Source organism: Vanacampus margaritifer, chromosome 6, assembly GCF_051991255.1.
Source record: "Vanacampus margaritifer isolate UIUO_Vmar chromosome 6, RoL_Vmar_1.0, whole genome shotgun sequence".
NCBI classification, from domain to species: Eukaryota; Metazoa; Chordata; class Actinopteri; order Syngnathiformes; family Syngnathidae; genus Vanacampus; species Vanacampus margaritifer.
This window is the reverse complement of record NC_135437.1, coordinates 9,255,982-9,278,672: the sequence shown is the minus strand read 5'-3', so window position 1 is coordinate 9,278,672 and position 22,691 is coordinate 9,255,982. Positions and strand designations below refer to the sequence as shown.

At 37.9% G+C, this 22,691-nt stretch overlaps 1 protein-coding gene across 5 annotated transcripts; it reads left to right on the top strand.

Annotated features, from left to right (window-relative positions):
- Positions 1-10,361: 10,361 nt before the first annotated feature.
- On the top strand, positions 10,362-21,670 carry ehf (ets homologous factor). 5 transcript variants are annotated; one of them, XM_077569476.1, is made up of 9 exons: positions 10,362-10,506; positions 12,597-12,682; positions 12,798-13,058; positions 16,144-16,185; positions 16,302-16,343; positions 16,461-16,523; positions 16,624-16,668; positions 18,349-18,544; positions 20,398-21,670. In XM_077569476.1, the coding sequence occupies exons 2-9, from the start codon at positions 12,601-12,603 to the stop codon at positions 20,495-20,497; spliced, it is 831 nt and encodes a 276-aa protein (XP_077425602.1). In that variant the 5' UTR covers positions 10,362-10,506; positions 12,597-12,600; the 3' UTR covers positions 20,498-21,670. The 5 variants fall into 5 exon arrangements, with proteins under 5 accessions (XP_077425602.1, XP_077425601.1, XP_077425603.1 ...); XM_077569475.1 differs by having other exon boundaries at positions 10,376-10,506; positions 12,543-12,682; XM_077569477.1 differs by lacking the exon at positions 16,144-16,185 and having other exon boundaries at positions 10,376-10,506; positions 12,543-12,682.
- Positions 21,671-22,691: the final 1,021 nt, after the last annotated feature.

Here is a 22,691-nt window from a genome sequence, read left to right as displayed (position 1 = left end):
CCACCTTCAACCTCCACTCCGCCGCACTTTTACCAGGTTGTGTGCCTGTGTGCACGTCCCCACCTGCCCACAGGCCAAAGAGAGAGAGCGTAAGTTGGAGGCCTTCACATCCTGCGGTTATCCCAGCTGGTCGTGTAAAATTTGCATGTGCTGTAATTCCAGAAGGAACAAGAGCAAGCTGGGTGAGAAAGAAGAGTGATGATGCAACAATCTGTGGTGATCTGGAGCCTATCCCAGCTGTTTTGGGATGAAAGATGTACACCTTAAATTGCTTGTCAGCCATTCGCAGGGCACACATGAACAAACAACTATGGATACTCACAATCTAGTACACATCAAGGGAGATTAAATTGTATTGAATCAAAAAGATTTTCTTTCATGAAACTCCAAAATAAGTTTGTTTTTAGGAAGATTGAATGTAAGTTACACATTTTCATGATATGTGAAAATATATTTTGCCATCAAGTGTCTTAAACAAAAAAAAATCAGCTGTTTTATTGATACGTTGTTAAAAAGGCTTAGCCACGAAAATTACCACCATCTGGACCACACCAAAGAAAAATTATATTAAGCCTTAATCACCCTCTATTGTCACCTTCATTTATTTTCATTGTCTCTTCATTGGATTAGAAAATCAATTCATCACTTAAGGGTGGAGAGTCACAGCTTCACCTCTGTAGCACTCCCTCCGCCATTATTCCTCCTCAATCAGAGAATGTGTGAACAGAGGCCCAGTGAAGATGGGCACCGTCGAGGCAGGCTGTGGAGGGAGGTAATTTTTGCTGTCTCACCTCAGCGCTTTCCTCATTCGAGTCTGATTAGCTCCAATAATGTATCTCAGACTTTTCAGCTGTTCAAAAAGGACAAGAGAGTGAAAGGGGGTGAGCGAGAGGGCCATGATGTGGAAGAACACATCCTTTCATTCACAGTTCTTCCACATCATTAATCTTTCTTTTTTTGCCACCGTCTTGAGAATTTTATTACTGTTGTGATTATGATGGTCATTGTGGTTGGAGGTATTTCTCAATACAAGCCTCTATTATAGCTGGATGCCTTTGGAAATTTAAAATGGTTTCATTTTCTCTGGTAAAAATAATGATTTTAAAATGATGTCTCATATGTTACGGCCAACATAGCAGCCGAAATGATAATGCACATAGGCCTCTTTGATAAAAAAAATAAATAAAAAATAAATAAAAATAATAATAATAATAATAATAAGCAATTAAGTTTCAGTTTCAAGATCAAGTGTAATTTAAATGACAGCCAAGAAAAAAATGGCTAAACCTGATATTCTTAATGCAATGTTGCACCCAGAAAACACAAGACATAATAGAGATTAAATTTGAACCAGTCCTATGATTTTTATTCAGTGTGTTAATATATAAAGGTAGTATTCCAAAAGCGGGGGGAAAAAAGTGCTCTATATGTGCAGAGAACCTCCTTGTTTTTATAGATGCACAGATTTATGCATAATGCATGTAACTTTGAAACACGCAAAAACAAATTTTGAGAAATGATGCCCATGTCTCTCGAACAAATATACAGAAACCGGTGAGTTGCCTCCACTCCAATGTTTAAATTGAATAACAACCCTTATAGCAAATCTTGGGGAGAATTTATGATAAAAGGCCTACATAAAAAATGGGCATTCATAGATTCATTTAATCCTGCTGACTTGCTTAGTTTAAAAGATAGTCTATTCATTTTTAGTGTTAAAAAAAAGACTTCAACTTGACCAGGGTAGCCGGTAATCATCAAGAATTTTCTCTTTCCTTCAGAACAAACAAAAGCTTTTGACAAGTTCATTAAGTTGCAGTGATCCCTCTACATTGGACAGCCACTCTCTCACAATGCTCACACATAATTAGTTCCACGTACAGCCTCCAGAATGCTAATTATTGCTCTGCTCCCCTCACACGTTTTTTTCTTTCAATGCAGTCGCTCGTATCCTCCTTCTTTACCCTCATTTGGTCGCTCTGTGGGTGGTGTGGAGCGCCACATTTAGACTGTCAAAGTTGTTTTTCAGAAAGCTTTCAGTTTCACTTTAAATGGCCTTGCTGCCAACGTGCACAGAAGAAAATAATAATCCTATGGGCCCTATTTCAATGATGTATGCAAGAGCTAGCACGTAACATGATTATGGGATGTATTTAATTATTACCATTAAATGAGCCATGCTTAAACTGATGCACAAGGCTAGTTCTAGTCTAAAGCAGTATAGCCAACTTTTTTTTTTCTTATTTATTGTAGTCTTGGGGGGGGACAAAAACCCTCAAAATCACCTTTAAAAAAAATGTTTTAAAGAGGAATTTTTTCTTTACAACATGTTGTCAAGTTTCACAAACCATTTTATGTATGTGTAGCTACTCTGATGTGTCACCCTTCTGCTAACAAGTAATCAGAAAAGGAATAGAAAAGTAGATCAGTCAATGTCTCGCAGATGCATCAACTATTCAAATCTATTCAATTGAGGGTTCATTTATCTTAGGTTACAAGGAGATTGGCGACAGCAACGCTGCTTAGAGTAAAAGGAAACCTCCAACGTAAATAAGACACACTGACAAGTGAAAAGTTGGAAATGTATAATATGTATTGAGGCAAACAAAAAAAACGCGGGGGAAAAAAAAAGTCCTTTAACAGGATTTTCTCAAACCAAATTATTAACAACAACAAAAATGGTCAAGTTCAATTCAATATAATCTGGGTTACTTTATGTTCTTTCCCTTTTTTGTTATTTTTTTTTCTCTGTCTAATCTATTTGAAAATACTCTCAAAGCCCCTGTTCGTGTTGCGAATGTTCAGTTCTTCCAGTATCTAAACGGATATTGGTTTGGTATCTGTTTAGTATCAGTCCGTGTATCGAGTAAGTTCATTTATCAATTTGGTATCAGGCCTGACCCACAAAAAAAAACTGAGATCTCAAGGAAACAAATAATGTGTCCAATGGAAAAAAATAAGAATCCTTTTGATTTGTCCTACCACCCTCTTGGGAAGTAAGCGACCATGGAAATCTTAATGTCCCTCGTCAAAGTCCCACGTGGCATCCGGTCCATAGATGGCACAGGTCAATCCTTAGACGATTCTATCACTCAAAAAAAAAACAGCCTGCACAAAACGTGCAGCGCCATTAGTCAATGTGAAAAAACATACAAGACAGCAGAGCTTCGATTGACCAGCGAATAAAAAGTAATTTGTATATCTAACTCACATAGAGTCTAGTCTAGCCTGTTAGCTTAGCTTGCGTGCTAATGCACCTGCTAGGAGTACATGTGTAAATACACTCGTTTCCCTTTTACCTCTACTGCTAACAGTAGCATTTCAATAACATCCAATAACAATTACAGTAGTCACAAGCATCATGTCTTGGCTGGTTTTACAGCTTAAACATTGAGCAATACATTGAAATAGGAAAGCTATATTTGCACAATTCAATAAAAAACACTCACCTGGATTCAATTTTCCTCAATATTCGAGATGTAACATTTCATTCTCTCTGGTAAAAGCATCACAGGACTCGACTCCAATGCTTATCAGTTTATAAAAGAAAGCTTTCTAATCTTAAATTTCAGGTTTTTTTTTATTTTATATCAGAGCGGCTTTTCACAATTAGGATTATTCGGCCATGTCTTGTTAGTTTCACCTGTGGTCTTCTCTGTTTTGCCCTCCCATGTCGGCCAATCAGTCCCTTGCTTTCCCTTGAGTCCCCAGCTGTCTCTCATTTTGGTTATTGGTCTGTAATTATGATGACGTCCCTTGGTGTGGTCCATGCTTGGTCTGTTCCTTGTCATGTATTAAGTAGTGCTGGGCGGATCGATCCAGATATCCATATTAACGATACCAAGTAATTATCGATATCGGATCAATACTGACACTATAATATCGATCTAGTAGTTTAGTTTCAGTTTGGCTCTTTTTGTTGTTGCATGGTAATCTTTAACATCTTGTTTATTTAGGTTCAAAAAGGAGTGACAAAGGCAGAATTTTAGTTATGTATTTGTAGTTTCTGAACAGTATATGATAAAGTATTTGTTTAAATTTATTTTCCTATGATCACTTTGTGCACTTTGTTCAAGAAAGTAAAAAAATAAATAAATAAATATATATATATATATATATATATATATATATATATATGGTTGAATTTTTTCTGGGGGGAAAAAAAACATTGATAAAGTACTGTATTTTCTATTTATCATTAAACTTTGTCCTAATTTTGTCCTTTGTTTGAAAAGGAAACAACACAAAAACACTTGAAGGTTGAAAATTTATTCTGCATAAGCAATTAGATGATACAGCTACCTTAATTTAAAAAAATGTATATCATATACCATCATTTTCAAAAAGTATCAATATCGGTATCGGCGATGCTGGCCCTGTATTTACTTGCTACTGGCCGTGGCTCAGTAGCAAGCGCCGGTCGTCCAGTAAAAGGAAGGTTGGCTGTTCGATCCCCGCTCTCCCCGAGTCATGTGTCATTGTGTCCTTGGGCAAGACACTTCACACGCACTGCCTCCAGTGCTATTCACATTGGTGTGTGAATGGTGGCGGTCAGAAGGGCCGTGCTGTGGCTACTTAAGTAGTTTATCGCCACCAAAGTGTGAATGTGTGAGCCTACAACTAATGTATCCTCTGTGAAGCGTCTTTGTGTGTCCAAAAAGCCCTATATAAGTCTGATCCATTATTAATATTATTATTATTGTAGTATTGCACACCACTGGTGTTAACGTGCGTAACCTAACCGAGAAGTAACACTTAGAGAACAGTAAAAGAAAGTTAGTGAAAACCAATATGTAACCAACACGTAACATTCAGAGAAGTAAAAAAAACTTTCCATTGCAACCATGGAGTGCCCAAATTGCAGCCAAACATAACGTTCAGAAAACATTACTAACGTTCCTGGCAAACGTTTCAAGACCGTTTTGGGAACCTAAAATTGTTTGTAGGGTTGTTGTTTTGCACTCTTATTTTGGGCCTTTTCATTGTTTTGCTGCCCAACTGTGAGTTTTCAGATATGGATTTGGCCTGTACAGACTACATGTATGGCCTAGTTAGTGGTGAAACTAGCATGGAAACCGTAGAACGAGCTATGGTTGTAAAAACAAAAAAATTGTCAGAAGATGGAAATTAGAGACATTACAGAAAAAAAATGTTCAGAGACAGGCTAAAAAAATCTGTCACTCACTCATTCACTCACTTTCTGGTGGGCAGTTTGCGAAAATTGGCATAAACTGCAAAACATTAGTTTGAAGATTTTAGACCACTCATATTTAAATAATGGATGATAGATTTCCGTTGCTTGTAGTACTGTGCAGGGGTACTGAATACCTGCACCTGGCTGTTTGTACAATGACCTGAAGAATTTGTATCTGGCATGTCAAAGATTTAAGTTTGATAAAGATGAAGCACATTTGCAATCTGATCTGTTTGAATTGGCATGTTTTTACACTACTATTTACTTTTTCCCCCAAACAAATGATGAGCGAAGCATTCTACTTTGTTATCATTATTTAGCAGCTTCCACACAGAACTGATATTTCAACATACAGACAATATTTACATGTTGGCATTTGGTGACAGTTAGAAACGTTCTATTACCGCCACCTGCAGGAATGAAGTAAAACTGCACAGACATGAACATACAGTGTGAGCTTTGTTAACTTAGAGTTTGGATTGTAGACAGTTTACTCATTTGTAAGTTACACACACAGCCCATCAACATTAGTATTCAGTTCCTCTAAATGCACTATTGGTGGGGGCACTACGCATAGTGCACTTTATACCCAAAATTGTTGAGCAACAGTGAATGTGTTTGGCAGATTTGTTCTATTTTACATGTTGTAATTTTAAATTGAATGAGGCTGAAACATGTTTTTAGGTTCTTAGCAAAAAGCACACACAACAAAACAACTTTAAAACTTCATTTCACCTTTGCCACTTGCTTCTCAAGTCATGCAAATAAATCTGTCTGCATAGTACTGCCTGAAAATGTGTTGAAATGAGTTTTAACAGCATCCACTGTCATTACTGAGACGGCCTTCGTTATTATAATCCAGTATATGTCAGAGATTCCGTCTGTGTGTGAGGCAATAGTGTCACCTATGGGTGGATATGGGTAATCTACATTCTACCTCATCAAAGATCTTTCCAGCACCAGGAAGGGGGTGGAAAATGAGAGGAAGTAATGTTTACATCTTGCAAATATTGACACAAGGACAGGAAGTGGCAAATGAAGTTACAAAAATGTGCAACAACAAAGATTTGAATTCTAACTGAATGCCGCCAGTTCAACGCAGAACAATACAAAATCATGTTTGTGAATAATTCATGCTTTTCCAGTTGCATGTCTCACCAGTATAATTATGTAGTCACTGTTGTTTGACAGGGAGAGAAAAAAATCTAGTTAGTTTGTGAAATGATCACTTGTAACAGTAATTGACACTAATAAAAAAATAGTTTTCCTACTTTCCCTGCGGATCAAATGCTAATCAAAATGTGAAGGATGAAAGATGACACCAACAGGCATGAGATGAGCAGCTAATGAAAGACAGTCGGCAAGTGGGACAGTAATAGACATACTGCCGCTAATAAGTTCCTGTTCATTAGAGCATGGAGACGCTTTGCATCTTGTCTGTTTCCCTTCGACTGACAGTCTTGACAGCCTCTTCTGTCAAATGGAAAGTTTTTGCCACATTTTAAAACCACAAATTTATCATAGTGTCACCATATATTATTAAAAGCTTCTTTTGGTAAATGGTTTAGTGTACTATTATTGGGTGATGACGTGAGCTTCCACAGTATGTGACTCAGTGTTTAAAAATAGAAGACATTGTCTGTTACGGCAGCAATTTGATGACATTTTCTTGTGTCTGAGTGGATCGCTGCCTGTTGTACGCTGACTCACAAGGAGTGGAGTCGATGTGACAGACTTGGATCTCTTGCTCATGACCCAGTGGACATCTGCAAAAACCGACCAAACCAGTACAACAATCGATGAAATCAGATGGGGGTAACATGATTCTCCCATTGTTCTGTGGCAAATAACACATTTTAGATGTGCGGTAAGGGGGAAACAGACAAAAACAGATGATGTACAAATGCAGGAAAATATATACGTTGCTGCTAAACAGCTTGTACTCATCTGGAAAGATTTTCAACAACATTTTGGAGCATGTTTTGTTTGGTCATCCAAAAGAACATTTGTGAGGTCAGATGTCACTGATGTTGGATGAATGGGCTTGGCTCACAATCTCTGTTCTATAGTTGATCCCAAGTGTGACGGGTGGGGTTCAGGTCAGTGCTCTGGCGTTCATCCACACAAAACTCATTCAACCTTTTATGTGCTGGTGCACAATCATGCTTGAACAGAAATTGGCCTTCTACAAACTCATCCTGCTAAGTTACAACCACAAAATTGCCAAAAGCACACTGTAACAAATTTCTGTTAAATCTACAGTAAAAAAAAAAAAAATGGCAGCATTGTCTTGTTTTTTTAATTTTACAATATTTACCTGTATACCGACGTGCATTATGGGTAAAACAAAGAGCATTATGGGTAAAAACAAAGCACAGTAATTTGCTGTATAATTAGCATGTCAAATACTGTAAATTTTACAACAACTATGTTTTGGCATGTATATATGTGGATTGCATGTAAATACTGTAAAGATTGTCGGATTTTGTCGGGTATACACTCGAAAAAGAGAATTGTTAAACCAACTCAAGTTTAACTCTTTGACTGCCAAAAATGTTAAATAACGTTTAGTAAAATCCTACGGAGGAGCGCCAAAGACGTTAAAAGACGTTCACCAAGTTTTTTTTTTTTGGGGGGAAACGGGTGGAGGAAAGCCTTGGCCAGCTGTGCTGAAAGTATCAAGCAGATCTAGTTAGTATAATGCCTATTTTTGGCACCTAGATGGCAGCAATGACTCTCTTTGAACAAGATCGGGTAGGCGTCAGTAGAAGACGTGAGGCGGAGCTAGAGTGTTGAGGGGACAATGGCTGAGGAAGCCATAATGGCGACCGGTTGCAAGCAGCTCACGCTTGAGCATTTTTTTCAAAGACGAAAAGCATGGACCAATGCTAAAGAGCACATTGATGACGACGATGATGAAGATGGTGACTCCGAGGTTGACGCCGAAGTTGGAAGCGTTGACGCGGCGGCTATGATCACGTCATAAAGCCTCACCGGTTAGCGATGCTAACGCCGGAAAACGCGGAGCACAACCGAGCACTTCTGCTCAGGCGGACGTTCAATCGGACGACGAAGAGTGCCCCGAGTCCAATGCATATTCATCGGAGGAGTGGGTACAGTCTGATCACGGAGAAGACACTGGTTATGGACTATGATGCCACCATGAATGGAGCGGATAAGATGGATCAACCACCCGGTATAGGAACTGAAGGACAATGAGGAAGCCAGACGTAACACCACCGTAACGTCACCGTATCATGATCCTGATAATAAACTTGATGGCAACATGGCCAAACACACACTGCAGTATATACTTGCTATTCTCCGGGAAAAAAAGCCAGCAAAAAAGTGTATCGTGTGCACGCGAAGGAGCCATCGCAGTGAAACAAATCTGTTGTGCAAATCCTGCTGCGTCTCCTTGCACGCAGGGGAGTGTTACAAAAAGAAAAATTGTATTTGAAACATCCACACAATTGTAAATAGTACCACGGTTGCACACATTTGTAAATAGTTTGCCAAATGGTTTTGTCAAATTGTTACACTGTTGAATGTAAATAAACGTATTTTGCTGTCCAAAAACACTTTTTCATTGTTGGTGGTAGTGTTTTACAGAAGTAAAGCACTGTTTAGGTGTTTGTGGCATCATTCATGGAAAAAAAGGTGTCAAATTCACTAGAGTGCATGAAATAATATCGTTTCACAAAAAGCTTGATTTCTCCGTTTTTTGTTTCAAAAGTATTGTATTGTATTGTTGATTACTGAAAAATGGAATAAGGTAGAAACAAACTTTTTTTTCTGATGAAAGATGAGAGTTCAATCTTTCATTTGGTAGTATGTGTGTTTCCATAATCCAAACACAAAATTTTCTGTGGACCTTGAAAGATCAGTCAAAATGCTTAAATCGGCTGGCACTGACGGCATCCCTTTTCTGAAAACGTCTGGCAGTCAAAGAGTTAAAAAGGAAATTGTTGACCAACTTACAAAATCACTTCAATTGGTAACACACGATTGAGATAAATTAATCCAAAGTGAATAGGCTATATTAAGCTTAATGAACAGTACAATTAATATATTCACTTTGGATTAATTCAATTAAATTGTGTGTTACTAATGAAAGCAATTTCATTAAGTTGGTAAACAATTCTCTTTTTAAACTTAAGTTGGTTCAACAATTCCCTTTTTAGAGTGTATGACTCTCAAGAGGAGAAAAAACAAATAGCGGACCCTGTATTATCATGGAGCAAGGACTACAATTCAGCGAATTGGTGAGTAATATTTTAGCGCGAAGTAGTAGAGGATCGGTCCATTTTTGACCCATAGTTATAGGTATTGGTGAAGCATGCATGGTGTAGAAAAAGCTTTAATATTACCTTTTTAAACAACACAATGCACCTTTAATGGTTGAACAAACATGCCATTTTTGGGGTCTCCAGATGAGTGACTATTTTGGAGCAACAAGCTTTTGGTCTAACGCCAAAAATGTTACACAGAAAATACTTCCTTGACTGTGCTTAGTACAGTAATTGCTGGCTTTCAGCCTTTCTTTCACTCACACACCTGTAGCAAAAGAAGTTATTTTAAGACTTGACATGTGATTGCAATGCGTGAGCTCATTTATTGGAGAAGATTAACTTGTCGGTAAATCTTCTGTACTATAGTCAATGTTCACATTGATGGTTAATAAGCAGGTTTACTGTGTAAATACCGATCTCTAATACACAACAACAAAAAATATCCGTTCAAAGTTCACCAAACATTTTTCACCACTTTTGTTGTATAGATAAGTGACTTTTAAATAGGAACTCAAAGCACCCCATTTACCAAGATGAAACAGAAACTAAAATGTGCTTAATGACAACCCAGGGGTTTCCTTTTTTTTCTTCTTAAAGGTTAAGCATTATTTCAAGAAGCTATATGAGCAATTCCATTTTCTCTCTGTGGAAATGGATCCAAGTGCGTCAGATAGAGTAAGTCTCTTCACAAGCTTTTCTGCTTGAAAGAGTGATAGAAAAGAAAGCGGGAGCTGAGCCAACAGAGAATATAAAACGTGTCAGGTGAGTCTGCGTGTCTTATGCAAATAACTACCAGTGTGATGCAAGCATGAACAGCCAATTGGAGTATCTTAAGGAAGTTTGATGGATTAAATATTCATTGTAGTGGGAAGCACCTACGATTAGCAGTTCAAACTCTTTACTTACTGTAAACCCTTGCGCTAAGAGTATTTGTAATCTGAGGGAACTTTAATGACCATCATTCAACTAAGGTGGGAGTGAGACCTCTTGTTGGCCTGGTTGGACCAATCTACTGCACTGGTAGGCTACCAAAATATTATTGGATATTATTATTGAAAAGTATTCAAGTTAAAACAGTCCAGTTTCATCCATTAAAAAAAAGATGAAGCCTTATTTGCATTATTGTGTGTGTGTGTGTGTGTGTGTGTGTGTGGGGCCCAACTGTTCGTGTGGGGCCATTTTGCTGGGCCCCACAAGTTTAGACCTCTTTTTGAGGGCCAAGACTTAATTTTAGAGTTCAGGTTTGAATTGGGTTATGGTTGAGATTAGGGTATGGGTTAGGGGTAGGGGTAGGCAATCATTTTTGATGGTTGGGGTTAGGGGAAGGGGCTAGGAAATGCATTATGTCAATGAGATGGCCCCACAAAGATAGTAAAACAAATGTGTGTGTGTGTGTGTTAACGATTAATTAACCGGTAGTCACCGAATGGTGTAGGGGTACGTTCAGCTGGCCAGTGTAGGCAGCATGGGCAGTCAGTTCCCAGTCAGTGACGATGTGAATATGAGTGCAAATGGTGGCCCATTTCAATATTTGCCCTGCGGCTGACTGGCAACCAATTCAGAGTGTAGTCCACCTTTCGCCCAAAGTCAGATGGGATTGGCTTCAGCACCCCACAATCCCGAACAGGATAAGCAGTACGGAAAATGAATGGCTTGGATGGGAAATTATATTGCTTTTCAGCAGTTGAGGGATTTAAAAAAAATACCAAAATATATATTTGGTATTTAGTGGAGTAGCTTCACTACAGCTGTCTGTACTTACAGAAGTTGTTATATCTACTGACAATACACTATTATACTGTAATCATAAATGTGTCAGTGTCAGATTGAGAAATCAGATCAATATATTAAGACACTGAGTTTATCAGGGAATAAATATACAAGCATGTAAATAAGTTTTAGAATTGTAGATTCAAACATTGTGTTTTTTGTGACATGGTATTCACATTAACCTTGGTTGCGCATTGTAACACTTCTGTTCCTCATTATAATGAGAGACCAATGTAAACTGTTACGTTTTTGAAATCAGCTGTGGTTTCGGGGGCCTGTATAACTGAAGATCTTGTTTGGCATGATGGTTTGCCTTTTGGAAAAAACATAATCAGTGCCATCTGTGTTGGAACCAGATTTGCCAGATTGGTCTGTTTCTTATGTTGAAGTGAAGGTGAGTGTGTTTTATTAAGGTGTGACCAAGTTCTTGAAGGGAGACGGGAAGAAAAAAGAGTCATTGCAGTTCTCATCAGGTATTTTAATTTAATTACTCTGTGATAAAACTGCATGCATATCTAACTCTGATTTGCCATATAGATGGTTTAAAATGTCTGTGAAGACTTGGCCATTTTGCATGTGCAACCTGTAGTATTTAAATTAGAAGCAAATTCAGTTGCTTATGAAAGAGTATGAAACAAAAAAAAATGGTTATCAGTTAAAAAAATAACACTCACACTTATAATGACACTTAATAAGTGTTGTGTTGAACTGTTAAAATTGTTCTTAAATTGTCCTTGTTTTTCTGGTTCATTTAAAATAGCTACCAACCTGCAATCTTTTGAAAGTAAATGAAATTTGCAATGAATGTTAAATACTTCTGAACATGAATACTTACCTCTTACATTTATTATAATATCTTCAGAGCTTTATCTAATTTCACTTTTAGTTCTGAAAGTTGAAACAATAGCATGTAGTAAATAGCTAAATGGTACACTGATATGTAATAAGGAGAATATTGTCATTCTAATGTGCTGGACCATCAATGAGACTTCTCATGTTGTTAATGTTACCTGAACAAACTGCTAAAATTGTGAAAACAATAAAAAAAAATCCAAAACTCAATTGCTGATATGTTTTGGTACTGATTATTATTTTTTGTTACACCCTCTCATTAAGAAGAAAATATTTCACACACCCAAACTCTCCTTGCTGTAAGTACACTTCTGCAATGGAGCTAAAACCCCTTGTCCTCTCTGACAACATGCACCCCCACTGGCATGGCATCACACCATTTTCAAAAGGACTGATTAGACTGTACTGTATATGGATTTATTTGACTTCTTCAGATTTGAAATTCTCTTCTCCTGCTGCACCCTGGCTATGGTGAATGTGTGTTGCAGCAATATGAGCATCACTTCGGACACCGCTCTGGACAGTCAGCTAACCACTAACCACTGGGCTTTGACCAACTACTATCATCCTGATGGTGAGATGAGATGTATGACTCACCCATGACTTTGTACACCCACACCTGCCCTTTTTAACATGTGAGGATCTTATGAAGTAATCACAACGTAATATATTTTGTGGTTGCCCCCCAGTTCCACTAGTGATGCCTGGATTTAGCAGCAGTTCCCAGTGGTCTCATGATTCCCAGCCTCAATTCTGGAGTAAATATCAAGTGTGGGAGTGGCTGCAGCAGGTTATGGACATAAATCAGATTGATGCCTCCAACGTCCCCTTCCAAAACTTCGATATGGATGGCCACCAGCTCTGTAGGCTGACCTACCAGGACTTTGTCCATGCTGCAGGGAGTCTGGGACCCATTCTCTTCCACAGCATAACACAGCTCAAGTGGGCCGGTGCGTGTCTTAAAAGTGGGATTTAATGTAAATCAGTCAGAACGGGCTTTCACTGAACAGTGGTATATAGAGACAATTAAACGTGGTTTATCGTAAAGAACATGATTTAATTAAGAATCTAGCTAAGTTTTCTTAAAGTAATGGTCTAATAAATTTACACAGGCTTTTAGTTTAAGCTTGAGTAGCATACTGTCTAAGCATATGACAATATGAACATCATTTACATTATAATGAATTACACCCAGGATGTATTTTGGTGTCCTAGGCAAAATTTTGTATGGTGCATCCCTATATATATATATATATATATATATATATGTATATATATATATATATATATATATATATATATATATATATATATATATATATATATATATATATATATATATATATATATATATATATATACCAAAAGGAGCAACGACTTCACCTCTCTGTCTCCCATTTTACCTTGTATTTTTGTTCTTCCCTGTGCTCTGGATAGTTTTGTTCTTTTGACATGTTTACAAAGTTTTCTGGGCTCAGTCAATAAATTATCCTCTCTCCCCTCAGAGAATGAGCAGTATACCAATCAGCCAGAGGAGGGTCTATTTGGTTTTATAATTTGTAGTAATGCTAATTGGGCATTGCTTTACATTTTAATCTATCGTTGGCTGTTCCATGCTCAGGGTTAGTTGTCAAGTTATTGTAAGTGTAGCTTCCCCACTTGAAAGAGACTAATTTATCCACAGAAGATTATATCTTTATTTTATTCAATGTAATGTTTTTATTTTAACATTCAGTGGTTTGACAGTACACTAATAAGTTTCCTTACATTAGTCACTGGCAATAAGGAGCATTAATTACATTGGGAGAGGACGTTGAGAAAAACCTGCCAAAATAACACAAAAAAATATGTTATTTTAAATAAGTGTAGATAGTAACGGATACATTTTTCATTTCAACAGCCTTATTTTGACTTTTCTCCACAACTAATCAGGCTGTCACTATTGTAACTTTTTGTTTAACATTAAATAACAAAATAATGCAATTTCTGGAGAAATTGATGAATGGCGTGCACTTACGGTTATATATTGGTAGTACTTTATCACATTCACCCATTCATTGATACACCATTAGGACGCTTCTGCCAGGTCCACTGGGAGCAAATTAGGATTCAGTATCAAGCTCGAAGGACACATCAACATGGTCATAAGGGTTGGAAGACGACCACTCTACCCCCTGAGCCATGCCATTGCGTGCGAAGGCTAACAGGCTGAATGTAAAAACCTAGAATGATGTGGAATGATATACAATGACCTGGAATGAGCTGAGCATGTTGAAGTTGGAACCTAAAGTTGTAACGAAAGGTTTAACCTCAGCCAATTAATGTAGTTACATTTTAATTTTTCTTCAAAAACAAAAAAAATATTATTTCAAATGTTCTTGTTCAATCATGGAATCATTTGATTTTTATATAGGATTTAAAGTAAAACTATGACCATCATAAATTTAGAAATACGAGAGTCCAGTTGGCCTTAGCATCTGCCGATTTCACCGAATAGGTTCGATTACACATGTCATCAAAGGCATTCCAAAATGCGTGCAGTCATAGCCGTTTCTTGCTATAGGCCAAGTAGGCGACTGCCTAGGGCCCCCAAGCTCTATGTGTAGTCTTACCTGAGGACGATAAAAATGTCCTGTCTTTATCTGTCTCTAATATTTGTTTATTACATGCCTTTTATGCTTAAAAAAAATAAACATAGGATATAAATAAAATAAAACTGTGATAATACGCTGTGACTGGTGTTTTTGTGTCACACAGTTAGTGACACAGGGCCTCTACGCCACTAAGTGTGTGAGAATGATTGACAGCTACCCATCTACCTTTTCCGTTAGCGAGAGTACTTAACAAAACAAACACTATAACGGCATCAAAAAGTTATCTCAGTAATGCGAGAGAAAAAAAACGGAAGAAGAAGAAAACTGAAGAAAAAAACAGTCAAAAGAGAAAGGTTGGCACTTGTTGGCGATGGTTAGTTGGAGGCGAAATTCAATTTTATTTTACTTTTAGCAAGTTTGTTTATTTGTTTTGCTAGCCAGCTTGCTAGCCTCGGGCATTTATTTATAGATGTTAACCTTCCCTTGGCCAGCTCCTAGTTTAACTAGTATAATATGTAAATTATTGTAGAAAATGCTTAAAAGAGACAAATTTGTAATTGGGTGCAAGCTTTAAAAAGACACTGTACATCACAAGTTTTAATATTAAAAATGATTTATTTTAATAGTCTGTATTACTGCAATATAACTGTAATAAAAAAAATAAGAATATTCACTCATGGTCTATTTGCTTGATAAGGAGCTATTTCAAGTTAGTTTGTTTTCCTTTTTGCACTTTAAAACTGAGTTTGTTTTGTTGTGTTTTATTTAAATGAAATATTTGTCTAAACACTCAAAAGCTGTTTTGTTTATTGATGTAAAAATAACTGTCAACTTAGGATGTTTAATTTTAACTGTAGTCTGTTTTGCTCATAAAGTCTAATAGATTATAGTAATTTAGGAGACCATCTTAAGGGTTAGGAATCTTTTCATTGTAGTTTGGTAAACTACGGGCCCCCAAACAGCATCTTGCCTAGGGCCCCCATGAAGCTAGAAATGGCCCTGCATGTAGTGATGCAACTATCCATAAAACAGGTTTAAAGGGCATGCTGGAACTTTACATTATGCGTTGATTTTTCTCTTTAGCAGTGTGGAAGAAGCTTATTTTCCTTTTGGACATGTATGCCGTTTTATAAAGAAGTATTAATTCTGTGTAACCAACAATACAGTATACAGAGAGACTTAATATCCTGTATCGTAATAGATGGTGGATTCATAATAGTTTTGCTTAGTAATTTTATGTTTTCATATTTGTAAGCCGCACATGTGTATACTAAGAGCTACAATACATAGAATTTATTTCTAAAATATGAAATGTAAAATAATATAAGTAATAATAACAAATAATACAATAGTAAAAATAAATTTTCTGACTTTCATAACATTGGACATGGGGTGATGAATTAGGTCACTAATTTTCTTATGACCTCTCATCCATCTGCAGAATATCATGTGGAAATCAGTCAACAGGAGCTAAAACCAGAATGTAAGAAATTAAATTTTGCTGGAAAACAAGTTTGAATTCATTAATTACAGATAGTATTATTAAGTAAAAATATAATTGTCCTAATTATTGTCATTATGTTTTTTGTTTGCATTTAGACATTTCCTGCCCTTTTTCAGAAGTACACTATCCACAAACAGGTACAGTAAATGTCTAAATTAGATGTGTGACTTGATTGTATTCATTATATAATACATTTAGTTAAAGTAGTTACAAAAGCATATTTCAATCAGCTATTTTTTCCTATGTTGATATAGATGGTCATGACTTGTCGATTCAACCTCATGTACAAGATGTCTCACCTACCCCTTCCAGCCCTGGTAAAATGTTAAATATATTCTGTAAATATCGTAAGAAAACTTTTCTTTTTTTTAAGATTTAGCAACATATTCACTTTTTCACCTAATCTCTGTTTCCCAGAAATAAAAATGTCCAACAGTCATCATCGACAGGCCAAAAAACACAGTAAGAAGAATAGAAACCCACATTCACGTATAGTCAAAAGTATTGGGACAATTCTTAAGCTGTTAATTCATCTTTGGCTAGACCTTTTATATGTCAAACTCAAGCCTTGTGGGCCGAGATCAGTCTGCCACATTTTTTATTTATTTAAGGCAAACCAGACCTGAACGCACCAAAGTTGTATTAAGAGTCTATAGTAGGCCTATAGACTTTTTTTTTTTTGTATAAATAATGCACCAGCATTTTGGTCGTTCTCCAAATTGCCATTTGGAGTGTCTATTTTTAAGTACCATGCATAATGTCTGCTTCTTTTTTCTATTACCTTCTGATGTAATTTCAAACCCATCAGTTCATTGGTAAAAGTTGATAATAATTGAGTGCAGGGCATTTTGTGCAATATGTGTATGATGAAGAGTTTATACTGTATAGGGTTTCACAGTTTATCCAGGTTGGGGATGAGATCCTGCCCCAGATAGCGAAGTTCACTTAACTTGGGGTCTTGTTCACGAGTGAAGGTAGAATAGAGTGTGAGACAGAGACAGATTGTTGCAGTGTCTGCAGTGACTCTGGAGCAGTCTGTCGTGGTAAAGAAAGAGCTAAGCTGGGAGGGGAAAGTCTCAAAAAACTAGATGATCTATGTTTGCACTCTCATTAATGGTCACCAGTTATGGGTCATGACCAAAAACACACGATCACTGGTACTTTGGCCAAAGAGATCACCAAATGATTCCCGAGCGCGGCCTCTGCTGCTGCTCACTGCTCCCTCAGGGGATGGGTCAAAATGCGGAAAACGAATTTCGCCCCACTTAATTATGTGTGACAATCAGTGGTACTTTAAAATTAGGTTTCCCGCAGGATGTCCTGGCTCTTCCTTAGAAGCTCGGTCACCTGGGAGGGCTTCAGAGCAGAGCCGTTGCTCCCATGTATGGAGCCACATGAGGTGGTTTAGGCATATGATTATGGTGCCTCATGGACACTTCCTGGTGAGGTGTTCCGGGAACATCCAACCCGGAGGAAGCTCCGGGGATGACCCAGGACACGCTGGAGAGACTGTCTCTCCTGACTGGCCTGGGAACACCTCAGGACACCCCGGAAAAGTTGGACAAAGTGGCTGGGGAGTGGGAAGCCTGTGCTTCCTTGCTTAGGCTGCTGCTGCCACAATCCAATCCAGAATAAGCGGAAAAAGAATGGATCCTACAGACAGACTCCCAAAATTACACCTTTTACAGCAATTTTAAATATTATTCAGCTCATTTTCATTTTCAGCTCAGTGGCCTAGTGACCAGCTCAGTGGCCTAGTGGTAGAGTGTGCCCTGAGACTGGGAGGTTGGGGGTCCAATACCTGGCCGGGGCAGACCAAAGACTATAAAAATGTGACCCTTTGCCACCCTGCTTGACACAGCATTAAAGGGTTGGAATTGGGGGGTTGGATCACCAAATGAGTACCGAGCGCGGCCCTTACTGCTGCTCACCGCTCCCTCAGGTGATGGGTCAAATGTCGAGAACGAATTTCGCCCCACTTAGGTGGTTGTGACAATCAGTGGTAATTTACTTCTTTGATGGTCCAGTGTCCCAATGCCTTTGTCTATTTAGCTGTTTGTTTTTATTGTTTATTTTGACCTTTTCCAAATATAATGCTTGCAAGTTCCCCCGTACTATTGAATCTTGATTTATCCAAAACAGATCCAAGGGGGACCCATTTGTGGGAATTCATAAGAGACATTCTACTACATCCTGAATGCAATCCAGGACTGATCAAGTGGGAGGATCGGACAGAAGGGGTATTTCGCTTTCTTAAATCAGAGGACGTGGCACAGTTGTGGGGAAAGAAGAAAAACAACAGCAGCATGACCTACGAGAAGCTGAGTCGGGCAATGAGGTACAGTAACACAGCTAACACATACTGACCAATATTGTTGGTGAAGTTTTGAATGTCCATAAATTGTCATCCGATGTCTTCATCCTATTTGATGTTTTATTGCTGTTAATCCTCATTCAAATAATTATTTTCTTTAGTTCTGTAGTACATATATTTTCCCTGCAAATTGATTTGGTTTTAGCAACAGATCTGAATGGTGACCTTAATTTCAATGTACACTAACCACAAGGAGGTAAAAATTGGGCCATTAGTTCTCCTTTCCATTTTCTGTTTACTTTATCTCACCAGAAGACTCATCTGTGTTGTTATATTTTCTGTATTTCTTCCTTCAGTCCTTGGTATTTCGCTATATTTTCGTGTTACCTTTTTCTGGATGTTGCTATCATTCGAGATTGCTACATCTATCACATCTGCGTTCTTCGGATATTTATCCACCACCACTATGTCAGGCAATCGCAGGTTTGTCAGTCTGGATCTGGAAGTCCCACAGGATCTTGGCCTGCTTTTTTCTTGGCCACCTTCGGAGGTGTCTGCCATCTTGATTCGTCACTTACTGTACACTATTCCTGCTACTTGGTTGTGTCGCTCCATGTATGCCAACATCTTGCACCCTGCTGTGATATGCTTCACCGTCTCTGAGGCTTCTTTGCACAGCCTGCACCTGGGTTCCTGTCTGATGTGGTAGACCCGACCTCAATTGATTTTGTGTTTAGAGCCTGTTCTTGCTGCCATAATTAGCGCCTCAGTGATGTTTTTGAGTCCAGCTTTGTCCATCCACTGGTATGTTTTCTCGATATAAACTACTTCCTCAATAGATAACACGCAAGGCCTTGTCTTTCCATTGACAGTTCATCTGGCTCCTTCTCACTTGGCTTCTGTTGCGTGCTTGGCAGCGGCCACCTTAATCTCACTTCATACTCGAAACGTATTTTTGTTGTTCCTCATGTAATACAATATGGTATATTTTATTTCCCATTACATCTGTGACGTTGCCGTGCACCATACAGTGGTGATAGCAGCAAGACTAGTGGCCGGTGGTTGCAGAACCCCACACGCTGTGTGAGAGTTCAGGCAGGTTGGTCATGCTGCTGGGTGTGCGGACAGCCTCATTGTCCCTTCATTGTACTAAGCATCTAGCTCCAGACCACGTACTGCTTTCCAAACTTGCAATATGTGCCACTTCCTCTTCTATGTTGGTCATCCCTTTTTTTTTATAGCTATCATCCACCGTTGTATCCTTCTGTCCATCATATTTGGAATAAGTAGCATCAAAGCACACAAAATAGCCAATAGAAATGAAACCACACTTACATACTGAACTGAGGTCTTGCAAAATAGACTAAATGCAGGTTTTGATTTGCTAACCTTCAAAACCAGAATTGATCAACCATCAACTTTTTCCACTTGAGAGGGTCCACTTACACTCTGACTAGTAACATTAGCACTGACACAAATCCTAACCTAGTACAATTGGCTGGATTATACCATGGGTGGTCTGGAGACTCCAAAAGTCCCGTTTCCTTATCAAAACAATATTTTATTTATTTTTTAAAGCATATTATTTTCACTTTAACTCTCAAAACTAAAACTGAATCAACTTACGGTTCATTCCAAATTTCTCATAGACGTGGCCTGTAGTGACTGACATATAAGCGCTAATGCACACAATGACGTGTGTTAAAGTCCACCCACGGGGATGTCTTTCTGCAGATTTGTGGGGAGTCTACCTCGATATATAAAATGGGACTGATTGATTGATTGATTGGTTGGTTGGTTGGATGATATATTGATTGATTGATACATTCTCAAATCTATCTGCTGATTCACTAATTTGTGCATCTTTTGTGTCACAGATATTACTACAAAAGGGAAATCCTAGAACGAGTAGACGGGCGCAGACTCGTGTACAAATTTGGTAGGAACGCCAGAGGATGGAAGGTGTCTGAGAAATAATTTTCTATTATTTTTTTTTATAGTTTTCAATGCTGCACTATTTTGATCAATTTGATGGGTCTTGATGAGATCTATTTGAAACTGTGACTTCGTACTTTTGCCGAAAACATGGAAAAATGAAAATATCTTGCATATCACAACACATTGGGCCCTATTTTTGTGCCCAGCGCAAGCCTAGCCCAAAGCACAGTCCACCTGTACGCATGGGTGGAGGTTTCTGTTCGTAGACAGGCACAGTTCAAAAGTAGCATTAGCTCTATTTTGGGAGTGAATACAGCCAACTTACTTTCTGGCCAATGAAAGTGGTTCCACTCATTCCCTTTAAATTCAGTGTAGGAGAGGCACGCACAGTCTTTGGCATTGTGAAAGCAGAAATAGACTATCTTCAGTCCATGCAAAAGATCGATGTGTGCAAAGAATGCTTATAAGGAACTGCAAGCAGACTTCCACTTGATGATGTTAAGTTGACCAGGGCGGTCACCGATCACCGCTATAAAGTTGGCAGTGGGAGGTCACCTTGCACACTGATCGTTTGTGTCCATGTGTAAACTCTCCACCCCCGAATAGCTGGGCCAAGGCCCAAAGGGGTGTTGTACATATATATATATATATATATATAAATATATATATTAATATTTATACTGTAATATATTATAATATATATTAATATTTTAATATATAAAATCAGCGGGTTTGATGCACACTGTTGTCATGAATGAAATACGATGATGCAGAGCGCAGAATCTGTCTGCCTGGTCCTCAATCAAATTCACCACCTGTGGCACAACTTAGACCTGCTTTTAGCTGCTTGATCTACCAAATTCCCAAACACTGTTAACTAAACTTGCCGTCGGATGAAAATGAAGATGTGCCATTGGCTACAAAAATAGAACCCATTTGTGTTGCATGATTAAGAATTAGATCCCAATGTGTCCCAAATGAGGATATGTTTATACATGTCAAATGGATAATATTGTGAATGAGGCCGCTTGTGCGAAGAAGGACGAGGATTACTGTATATATGTGAAAAAAGGCAATGTAGCCAAATATAAACATGCTGTAATTTAACTTCTTATATTACTTGACATTCTACATTTTTTGCAGTGTGTGTGTATATGAATGTGTTTTTTTAATGTTTGATCCAAATAAAGCTGGCCATTCCTTTTTATCTTACTAAGACTGTTACTTTTACAATGTGTCATGCTGGTATATATGGGAAAAACATTATCACTGCAATCATTCTTGTCTAACTTGTAATAGTGTGGATGAGTCTACACGCATGACACTTACTGTAACTGACTGAACTTTATATAACTTATCTAGATGACTGCGGTTCGATTGTGACAGCTGGGTCGCAGGCCGTCTCTAATACAGTGCTGCACACATTGGCAGCCAACAAGATAACAGTAAAATGAACAGAATCCACTTGTGCTACTGTTCTCACATGCAAATAAGGTGTCTAATCTTGACTCTGATTCATATGGCTTACATTACCCTTCATTTGTATGGTGTGTTTTTGATTGACACCTCATTTGATTAACTGACTGCCTCAAAACTATCCCACAGCAGTGTTGCACCTGCATTCCATCATCATCTGTGGCAATTAAAATGGTGTGGATACCCACAGGAGTGAATCTACTGTAATTTATTAATGTAATTAATTGAACAGTAAAGCTACCAGACTGTTAAACATCCATCCATTGATTTTATGTTCTGTTTATCCTCAATTGGGTGTACTGGAGTCAAGTGTATCCTAACTGATGTGGGATGAAAGGAAGGGTACAACCTGGACTGGTCACCAGCCAGTCACAGGACTGCTAAACATTTTGTTGTAAAAAACAAACAAACAAACACAGAAACCAACAAACAAAAACAAATGGGCTGTATGTAAAATCACTTTTTTAATCACATGATTGGACACAGAGTGCCAGTTAACATGCCTGATTACCGACTGGGCTGAGATGACATTAAATTAAATAATTGTTTCATTAAAAGAAACAAAAACATGCTGCCTGTTTTTGTTTCATGTTCTCTATCATGCAAAAATCTTGTTTTTGTTTTTCTACGCTAACTTTACAAACACCGTGATAATTCTTGGATATCACTTGTGATAAAAACAAGATATTTTTTTAATTACACATGCAAAATTACAGCTGTGATTACAAATTATAGGCTACAACTCCAATCAAGCGCC

Coding starts and splice junctions, on each gene's coding strand:
- ehf (XM_077569475.1), top strand. CDS start 12,577: ATGGTGAATGTGTGTTGCAGCAATATGAGCATCACTTCGGACACCGCT. Junction 16,186..16,301: donor ACAGGAGCTAAAACCAGAAT/GTAAGAAATTAA, acceptor GTTTGCATTTAG/ACATTTCCTGCCCTTTTTCA. Junction 16,524..16,623: donor ACCTACCCCTTCCAGCCCTG/GTAAAATGTTAA, acceptor TCTGTTTCCCAG/AAATAAAAATGTCCAACAGT.